Genomic DNA, 10,671 nt, shown 5'->3' with positions numbered 1-10,671 from the left:
CAGGCAATATAACAGCACCAAAATGTACAGTGTACTTATAAGTAGCCTACTATGCACAGCATAAGTAGCCTATAGTATTACAATACTTACAAAATAATAGAAAAGCAGTGGGTGCTTTTCTATTATTTTGTAAGTATTGTGTGTATCGGCTCCAACAGGACATTATTCGTGTTACCATTAATCACATGAAATGAGGCTCAACATCAACATTTGTTCTGCTGTTGTTGTTCTGTTTTTGCATGACTGCATATCAATAAGAAAACCACTAATTGAATCCCTATTGTAAACCAAAATTGAAGAATGTTAAAAACAATCGGTTAATTAAGTTCATAAGTGAATTAACGTGTTGCCTGTTGTTTCCATTATTTTACGGTCCTTAGTGGGATTTTTATGGTCAAGTTATTACATTGTGGTGAAGTGGAGGGATTGCGCGAGCATGCCACCCGATTGCGTCAAAGTTGACCAATAAGCTGTGGGTGTGAAGAAAACAAATGGATCAAAGACTGAATGACTGAATGAAAGGGAGCACAAGGACATTGAAGTGGGATTAAACCCACGAGGGCTGTAGAATACACAGTATAGTTTTACTGTCCTGCGCTTTGGGAATATATAAATGTTAATGTTTCAAAGTTGCACAAGGCCACACACATGGATGCATGGTTTAGGGAGTCCCTCAAGAGTTAATTAACATAGATGGTATGCTTTATAAGGCAAATTATCTATTCATTATATTGTTAGCAGGACACATAAAATGTTCTATTCAGAATCTTTACCCAGCGTGTAGTCTACTTATTTTTTTTCTCCCCCAGAACAACAAATAAACTTTATGGTAATGTTTTTTTTACTGTTTTTTTAGAACAAACGTAGATATGACAAGACAACTTTTACACCAACTTTAGACACTTTTTACACAGAAGCAGAAACAAAACAACAAAAAGAAGACCAGACACTTATGGCAGGGTAAAAGGCCCCCAAACCCTATACATTTTACCTTTCCTCTTCAGAATATAAGTTATCTTTTCCATAGCACAACAATTGCTCATTTCCCTGAGCCAATGGCTTGCCTGTGGTCTTTGAATGTTCTTCCATGATAAGAGCAATTGTGTCCTTTGCTTGGAGTAATGACGTGTCCAAAATAATTCATTTTTTCCTTGGTATGATTATAGTTTCAGGGTATAAACCCAAAATGAAAAGTTTTGGATCCAATACAGTTTATCCTACATTTCACATAGTTGGGTATACCAGAACAGTATACAGTAGGCCGATGTAGAAGGACACCAGCAAAAATCTGTTTTTCATCTCTTCCATCCTGCTATTCACAAGTCTAAATTCAGTATATAGATGTCACATTTGTCGTTATTAAGTGAGGAATTGTTCTTTTTTCATTAACGGTTTAGTAATTTCTTTGGATTATTTATATAACAGTTTAGTAGCCTATGTAAAAACAATATAAAACATATTAATGAGAGGCTCAGAGATGGAAATGTGTGTCCCCCTCCAAATGCAGGAAAACTATCCTGCATCCTGACTTGTCTACAAGCCTACTTTCCGTGAACAATTGCCTGGAAAATATAAATACATCCTCTAGAGAGTAAAAGAAAGTAACCACACACACACACACATATGAATGGGAGTTTTGCATCCTGAAAACATAAAATTCTGATGAACATTCCCACCTTTAAAATGTGAACAGTCATTTGCCCCAGTCTCAGGGGGTGAACAAGAATGAAAGAAAACAAGAAAAAAAATACATCTTATCATGATTAATCAGTGCACATGTCAGAAGGTGAGGGGAAATGGGAGGTGGCAGAAATGGCTGTATGTAATGCTTGGCGTTTCAAACAGTCCAAGGTCTTTCACCTGCCACCCAGGAACACACTCATTCAAGGACATCACGTTCCCATGGGGTCGACTTACATTTTAGACATTTTGAGACTGCAGAGAGTTATAGGGTGAGGAGATGTCACGTCATGTGGCATAGGGCACGAGTTGGATTTAAACCTATGGCATCTCCAAATCAGTTATGTGTCATCGTTAACAGAGGTGAGCCGCAGAAACCATTTAACACTTACCAGGATTCAAACCCAAGTCTCCCACAGCCACAGGGGACAAAGTTCTACCAACCAGTAAGACGCCCTCAGGGGTGAGATGGGACGAGGTCGCGCTAAAACATCATTCAGAGCGTCTTAATACGGCACTGTTAATTAAGAAGCAGTAGTTAAACTATTGTGATGTCAGAACAGGTCCGCTATATCCATATCTGGAGTCTGTGAGGTCATATATGGAGATGTCTTGGCCATAGGCCTATATGGAGCGTGACATGAGGCGTGACGCACGGACGGACATGATCTGCTGCAGGTTTTCATACTAAATGCGACCTACGGCCGCAATAAGATATGTATTATGGATGTTTTTATTTGACAACAGACAACGATGACTCGACTTTGACGGACTAACAGTGCTAACTAATGTTGCTCTATCTGCATTTCTTTGTTGATGCTGCTATTTGTTTTTAAGTGGATGCAATAAACAAAATGGCGTATGTTCCATACAGTAATAAACATCTTATCTTACACCTGCTTTGACAAAGTAAACATTGCATTACTCTCAGGCAGTGCTAGTTGCCAGTGTCGTACCGGACACCTGGATCTATTTTTCTCAATGGAAGAGCAAGGAGACCATCTCCAGCCACTGCAGATGTACTGGTTATATATTGTATTAACAAACTCTTCCATACACGTCGGTTAAAAGGTTTTATTCATAAAGAATTCTGGGCTGCAACTTTAATGGAACAAATTCGGTTCCGTTATGAGATAATGAATTAACCATTTGCTGATTGAACTCTGGCTGAGAGCCTCCTGACAAACTCCCATCTGGCCCAGGGAAGCCATTTTGGTCTGGTGCCTTTCACTTTGTATAATCTAAACTTCCTCACCACAGAGCGGCAGCCTGCCTCGCAAACAGCACAAATAAACAACCATGGGGACGAAAAATGGAATTTGGAGCTTGTTAGCACAGGCCATTTCGACATGAGCGTTTGTTTGTTCAAATTTTGCTTGGACGGTGACCTAACTCCTTTATACCAAGCACATGTGCTCATGAGGACGAAGGAAGGAGAGCATTAGCGAAGGGGGAGAATACATATTTTTCCAATATGCAGACAGGGCCGTTCATCAGTGGAGGCTTGACACACATCTTTGAAAACGAGTTTGAATCAACATCTCTATGGAAAAAGTATGGGACGGGAGTAGAGAGGTTTTGGCTAAACAAATGTCATTTTTGGACGCCGCTGCAGGGAGGATGAGAAAAGCAAGGGGATGATGATGATGAAAAGGATGAATCGGTTCATTCCTGAGGAGCTAACTCCCCACGTCACTGTTTCCTGGGCTTGATTAGAAGGACCCAGTGACTTGCAGGCACATTAAGATTAAAATCTCTGCTTGTCCAGAGGGAATTACTAAAAGGAAACAATATGGGTTTCTTGATCAATCGTGACATGGGTTTCATAAGCGGAAGTCTTATTAGACTCTTCTAACATGACTGAAACTGTGCTGGAAGGTATATGGCAGTAAGACATTTCCGTGTAAAACAAAGGTCATAAGTTTAATGGCCACAATGGCCTGCTGCACTGTACAAGGCAAAAGCGGTTATGAACTTCCAAGTAGTACACATAAAATACTAAGAGTGCCAAAATACTACTACCCCTATAAAACCCCTATATACGCAGTTGCATACTGTTTAAATAGTGATTCATGGACGACCCACCCGAACCATGAGACCAACCCGACTTGCGAAAGCTTAAAGACAGGATTTAATCAAAAACATGTTTTTCACACTTTTATAGCATATCTGTAGTGATAACACTAAATGCCAAAAAAATAGAAGATAAACTATTTGTGTATATTTATATCATCAAAGGTCCCTAAATAGGCCATTCTTAATTACTTCCTGTGAACAGAAATTTAAAAAGTGATGACATAGACAGGTCCGCTTGCATATAAATGAACCTTTGATTACATTCACCTGTTTGTTTCCCATTGCTGGCTCCCATTACTCCCATTACTCAGATTTTAAATCCCATCGCCTGAAGGGCTGGTCCCCTCGGATTGGTTCAGAAACACACAGGCTTCCTTTTCAAACTGAAACTTCAAAATAAAATACCCAAAATAGTCATTTCATTGGGTCTTTAATCAACAACCTGAAACCCAACAAATAGAGACAAGTCTCTCTTTCATACACACATGCTTTAGGTGTCCTGTTGAAGCACAGGCTCCTGGACCATTGCCCTGTTCATTACCACTTGGTGATGTTATCAACATAATTACGGTCAGGACACATGCATAGTTAACACAAGGTAATAAGAGGTTGGGATGCACTCATCAGGGACAAATTAAAACAAGCTAACTTTATCCTAGGCTTACCATATCCTTTGTAATTGTGTGCATATTAGATGATCAGAAACCACACACACTTAAATTCACGGTTGTACTTGTAACCTTCCTGCACTGAAAAATGTAATAGGCACATAGATCTACATGTAGGGGTTGACACTAAGGTCTCAGAGGCACTTGCCTATCGGGCAAGTACAGGTCAAGTTCTACTTGCTCAAAGGTCAAGCACACTTGCCCAAAAGTAAATCAAATGAATGTTAAATCCAATCGATAACTGACGAGTGGAGACAGTGACTTTGAAAGTCTGAATGAGCGCGAATGCTACTTGTAAAACAGTAGAATTATTTGTTATTTTATGAATAACCATAACCAATAATATTTAATGAAGACGGTTGCTTCCTCATTCAAATGCACTTGCCAGTCGGGCAACCTGAAAGCAAACTCCACCTGCCCGAAGCAAGGTTGTATTTACTTACCACACGCAGCAGGGCAAGCGTTAGTGTCAACCTCTGTACATGCATTGATTGGTGAATGGTTCAGCACCACCAATAATGGACAGCGACAGGCCAGCACGCTTTGAGCCACCATTTCTTTTTTACACTAGGATAAAATACACAAAACAACAAAGCACAGCAAAAATCTTCTCTTTAAACATTAAGATAAGTAGACGTATACGTGGCCTAGGCTACACCATCACAAGGTAAGTAAGATAAAGTGGACATGGCAAAGTGACAGCGACACATGGAGCTGCGCATCACTTGATAAAATATGCAACACATTGAACACAAGCTCAGATCTATTCCAGGAGATAAAGACAGAGGGAGAAAGATAGCAGCATAGGAGGGAGGGAGAGAGAGAAACCACAAAGATGCCACAAAGCTTTTTGTGCTGACCTTCCTGCCCAAAACTGCAATCATTCTCCAAAACGATCCCTTTAAATGTTTTAAGTTGGAACAAAATATGCAAATGTTGACAAAATCTAGTATTTTATTTTTTGGTAAGAAAACTGGAAATACATTCAGATGAATGTTATACAGGATTCCATATTATCATTCAGTCAACTAAACAAATAGAAATAGAATCATGACAAGAAATGTCCAGCAGGAGTCAGGATATTCATCAATAGACCTTTCAAACTAAATGGAACTCAATAGACCCCAGCTAATTTGAGACATTTTAAATACTTTCAAAATGGTGTCTGTATTTTGGGCATACCATTATAGGCACAGGGGGCGCAGTGTGTTGTGAGCTTCTAGATAAAAAATATATAAAAAGACTCTTGCCTCAAACGTCAGATTGTTGATTTTAGGCCAATACCATGGCCAACCCTATACCCTATAAGACGTTTTTAAACATATTGTAATATCCACTCAAAACAAAATGATAACACTAACAATAATCATCAACAAGTGATTCATAGAATCACATTAATACAGAAATTAATGATTTCTCATTTACCTTGAGGTAGAAGCCTCAATCTTGATATAAAGCCAAACAATTGCAGTCAAACGCAAACCCATGACTGGTCTCATTCAAGACTATTAACAACCACTAACTCACTCCCTCCCTCAGCTGAGGAACATATTAAATGTACCTACCTACACCTCGCAAATAAAATGCCCTTTCATTAAAGAAAACAGAGCAGTACTGAATCTCTTTGACGAAGGCAGTGTTGAAAATTACAATGTTGCTTGGGAATCTCAAATTAATTATGTATTAAGACCAACTTTGCCAAAGGAGCTTTCTCAATACTCATGGACTGCCCACTTGATTGATGATGCTAATAGTTTATTTATGTTGGCCCGATTCATTTAATCCCCGTTTGCGACTGCCCTTAACCACATTCAACCTGGCGTCCGTAATTTGGGCATGTCCTTATAAGCAGATCTACAAGGTCACAACACGTCGCAATGCATTGTGTGAGCTTGTAGATCTGCCATTTTTGCTTATCGTTGTCCGATTAAGCATTATAGAACTTATGGTTAACCAGCATCGTCCAAAAAACAAGACCAAACCATAGAACTTAGATAGGGATTCCACCATGTTATTACTTATTAGTACATTAGGTTCGGCTGTGACTTCATTATAAAAAGGTAAATGTTGGGTGCTACTCAAACCAAGATCAAATTCTACTCTGACTTCTTTGGGCGTTTTGACTGTGACGGTCCACGGTCCAGGGGTGTTCCAGGCGTCTTAGGAGCTCTGTCCTTTTTGGAGCTTCCTGCTTCTGGGTCATACTGAGCGTTCCTGATGAAGCGAGCAGCGGCCCCTTTGTCCAGACGGGGGGCTTTACTCTTTTCTGTGATCTCCTTGACTCTGATCATGTACGACCTGATTCTCTCCTGAGGAGGACAGAAAGTGGATGAAGAGACACGGGACAACACACACGGAAAGGTTTTATGGGAGAACATAGTGGAGAATGGTAAATGAAGGAAAAATAACTTACCAGCTCCTGTTTAATTGCATGTTCTTTGGGGTTGACTCCTTGTGTAACCAAGTACACTGCAAAAAAGGACAAACTGTTTAGACTGTTTCACTTCACTTTAAATCCTGCAGCTTCAGAAGTCCAATTATACATTCATACAGATATTAAAAGAAAAAGAATCTGACATTTATCTTATCTTTTAAAGACCCAATGCGTGATTTTTTTTGGATGCATGAACAGAAATAACATTTGCATCTGCATTGGATTGTAACAGAAGACATATTTGTATCTCTTAATCACATTGCATCTCTCAAAAAATTCATTCAGGTAGTGGTTTGAGATTTATGGATTTTCTTATCGTTTTTATTATGTGAGACATTTCTAAGCCAAAACTACTAGTAACAGATGTATGGTATTACTGGGCTTAAATGACCAGCCAATGACCAGACACTAGACTCAGCAATACAATGTGATAGGTTTGTATCAAAGCAAACCTGGGCTTCTATAACACCTCAACAGTGCCACAGGCTGATCACTATGATATATGAATTATTTTGCAGAAGACGAATAAACAGACTTACTCCAGAATAGTGAATTCAGAGTATATGCAGACATCAGGTCCAGTTTGGCCTGTTCCAGAGGATCCAGCTGACAAAAAATCACAGGTTAAATTAAGATGATGCTGACCTTCAAAGCAGCCAAAGGTATGGCACCTCCATTACTCCAAAACCTGATCAACCCCTACAATCCCACCTGTTCACTCAGATCAGCCAACACAGGGATGCTGACAGAATCCTCTGTAAAAACCCCAGGACAAAGGTCCACTTGTCCTAGACAATTTGCCCTCCTGGCCCCCTAACGGTGGAATAAACTCCCTGTCACACTTAAACTACAGACTCACTCCCTAGCTTCCGCCATGGACTGAAGACTCACCTAAACTAGCACTACTATAACACTCCCCTTCCCTCAATGACCATGAAGCTAGATAGCATTTTTAGGTTTTAGAAACGTTTCTTTATTGATTAGGTGCGTGGTCTACCTATGTCATTGTTTTTTGATGTATTGCCTGCTTATTTTAAGTCGCTTTGGATTAAACGTGTCTGCTAAATGCCTAAACTGTAACTGTAAGATGAATTTACATGCGATGTCAGTATAAATATTTATAGAAAGGGGGTGTTTAAATTCAGATTAATTCACATGTCAGTAAATAATTTCAGAAAGGGGGTGTTTCAGTCTGTTGCAGTGTCCTACCTTTTGCAGTTGGTCATTTCTGGGCGCTGATATCATCTTCTGTAACATTGTATTTACAGCGGTGACAGAGTTCTCGAAGTCTGTGAGCTGTTCCTCTATCTCTGTGGGGTAGTCTTCTGCTTGAGCATCCTCTGCTGCCATCTTCCTGGACAAACAAAGGCACAAATAATGTTGTGTGAGGCTGGGCGTGCTGGGCACTTTTAATTTCAAGCAGCCTAATGTTATTTACTTGTGTTATCTATCCCTGGAACAGTGGTTCTCAATGTGGGGTCCTTCCTTGAGGGGCTCCAAGGTGTTGATTGATTGACTGATTGAATACTTTATTAGCAGTTCACATAGGAAAAGCACAAGACAGTACAGTTCATATACTAATAGCAGGGGTCTTCAATGTTTTCAGGCCAAGAACCCCTTAGCTGAGAGGGAGATAAAGCTGGGACCCCCCACTACATATTGTATAAAATTGTGTCACAGATTTTCATCAACTTGTTTGACAGCACTGTCACCAGTATATGTTGGATTCATGTTAATGTGTGTGTTTTTTTTTCTCCAGACATTTAACTACGTTGATAGTCAATTTGACATTTCACTCTGTACTTGGTCTGATCCTTTTTTAACCTCACACCAAACCTATTTCCCAAAAATAGCTGATCTACAAGCTCTCAACGCCTCGTGCTGCAAGGCGTTGAGACTTGAGCTTGTAGATCTGCTATTTTTGGCTAAAGTTCTCCTCAGAATAGGGATGCAAGGGTTCAAGTTGTTCATTTAAAAGAATTATCCAATCACACTATTTGTGGTAACTCTAAGGATTTACTACAGGGGTCCGGGACCCCTGTAGTAACTCTAAGGATCCCCTAGGGGTCCCGGACACCCTGTCGAAGACCCCTCCTAATAGGATTTAAACCCAAGAAAGTAATATGGCTTGTTTACATTGGGGTCCTTTAATAAGCCGGGAATTTCTTTATTACTATTTATAGTAACACTGCTTGCCCCCATAAGTCACATCTGACCATGAAAGATTGCAGTGCAACTTGGGAGTGGGCGTATTGTGTCTAAAAAGACATATGTTGCCACTTGTATGCTTGCCCCCAGCCCCCCCCACACACTGAGATCAACAGTTAAAATGGCTAAAACGATAGAAAGCAGTAAATGAAAACATTTTAACACTCATCTTTTCTTTTCTCTAATTACAATCTAAAATATGAACCTTTGTTGTAAAAAAAACAAAGTTGTCCTTTAAATGACAGACAAATATAAACACAGTACTAGCAAAACATTCAGGCTCCCCGCTAAATCAATGTATAGCATATCAAAATCAGTTTAACAACTTTAGCAGTAACACATCGGCTATTTGGAAGCAAATCTACAAGCTCACAACGCATCGATGTGATGTGACGCTTGTAGATCAGCATGCTATTCCGAAAAGATCTTGAGCAAGTGTGAAAAATGTTGAATAGATTTTCACAACAGAAACTTCTATGGGGGTCCCTAGTACTGACAACATATTTTCAGGTAGGTTCCACAGCTAAATACATATAGCCTACATACATATTCATTTGGTGGTCCTAGACATGAAAAGGTTTGAGAACCACTGCTTTAGAAGCAATTCTTTCAATCTTCCCAAAGTAAGTTAGCTTCCTAACGTTAGCATCTGGCTGGAAAGCTACAGTTAGCTGCACGCCTGCACAGAGTAGAGAAGGTAACACTGGCGTCAACACATTGTGATTATACACATTTAACTGGCTGAATATCGATGCGTATGTACATAAACATTTTTAATATACTAGATAAACAGCTACTACTTACATTTGCTCTACAGCACGTTGCAGTCGACAGGAAATGGCGTCAGACAACAACAGTGTGTTTTCTTCTTCTGCGCTCTATACTGCCGTCTGCTGCTTCGGAAGGGAACGACGTTTATTTTCAAGAAGTATCCAGGTTTCTCGAATTAAATAAATGTATTCCCCAATTTTAGCAAAAGCTTTCAATATGGTTATAAGGTTGTGACATTAATCAGTCTGTCCCATGTAGACTATTACTTGACAGCAGTTTAAGATAATATAGTGTGATTGAAAGTTTGAAACTCTCGACAAAGTAGCCTAGTCCTGTCAGCTGTTTAAGTCACCATAGTAACCCCAAGCGTCCCTGCCTGAATATGCTAATGTACTGACATGCCAGACTCCAGTCTGGGTGAGTCTGGGTGCAATGTTAGGAGATCTCTGCAGAAGAGACTGCCAACATTGCTGAAAACACTTATTTGAGCAGCTGCTGCACTCGAGGCTCAAAAACATGGACAACTGTGACTTGGAAAGGCTCTCCTTCTCTGGATGGAAGCTGCACCCGGCATTCAAAGCAGATGTGACCAACTACAGAGTGACTGTGGCAAGCCATGTCAACAAAGTCACACTTGACCTGAGGACCAGCGACTGTGGGGCTTCATACAGAATTGTAGGTAGAAATCTTTTTATTCGTTATTTTTATTAAGACAATTCACTTTTACCAGCAAACCCTTTCTGTGTGTGTTAAAATAATTTCCCATTCTATTCTATTCTATTCTATTCTGTTTTTCAGCTCTTTGGTGATGGAAACAAGACACTTAGACTGAGC

At 39.8% G+C, this 10,671-nt stretch overlaps 1 protein-coding gene across 1 annotated transcript; it reads right to left on the bottom strand.

Moving 5' to 3' along the window:
* Positions 1-5,167: 5,167 nt before the first annotated feature.
* Positions 5,168-9,902, bottom strand: c1d (C1D nuclear receptor corepressor). The gene is made up of 5 exons (XM_080739958.1): positions 9,871-9,902; positions 8,068-8,212; positions 7,398-7,464; positions 6,838-6,893; positions 5,168-6,733 (listed from the first exon to the last, which is right to left on the bottom strand). Coding segments are annotated over exons 1-5 (483 nt in total). The 5' UTR covers positions 9,873-9,902; the 3' UTR covers positions 5,168-6,520.
* Positions 9,903-10,671: the final 769 nt, after the last annotated feature.

This window comes from Nannobrachium achirus, assembly GCF_963921795.1.
Source record: "Nannobrachium achirus genome assembly, chromosome: 13".
Classification (NCBI taxonomy): Eukaryota; Metazoa; Chordata; class Actinopteri; order Myctophiformes; family Myctophidae; genus Nannobrachium; species Nannobrachium achirus.
Note: the sequence above shows the minus strand (reverse complement) of the source record. Positions and strands in the feature narration are given on the sequence as shown.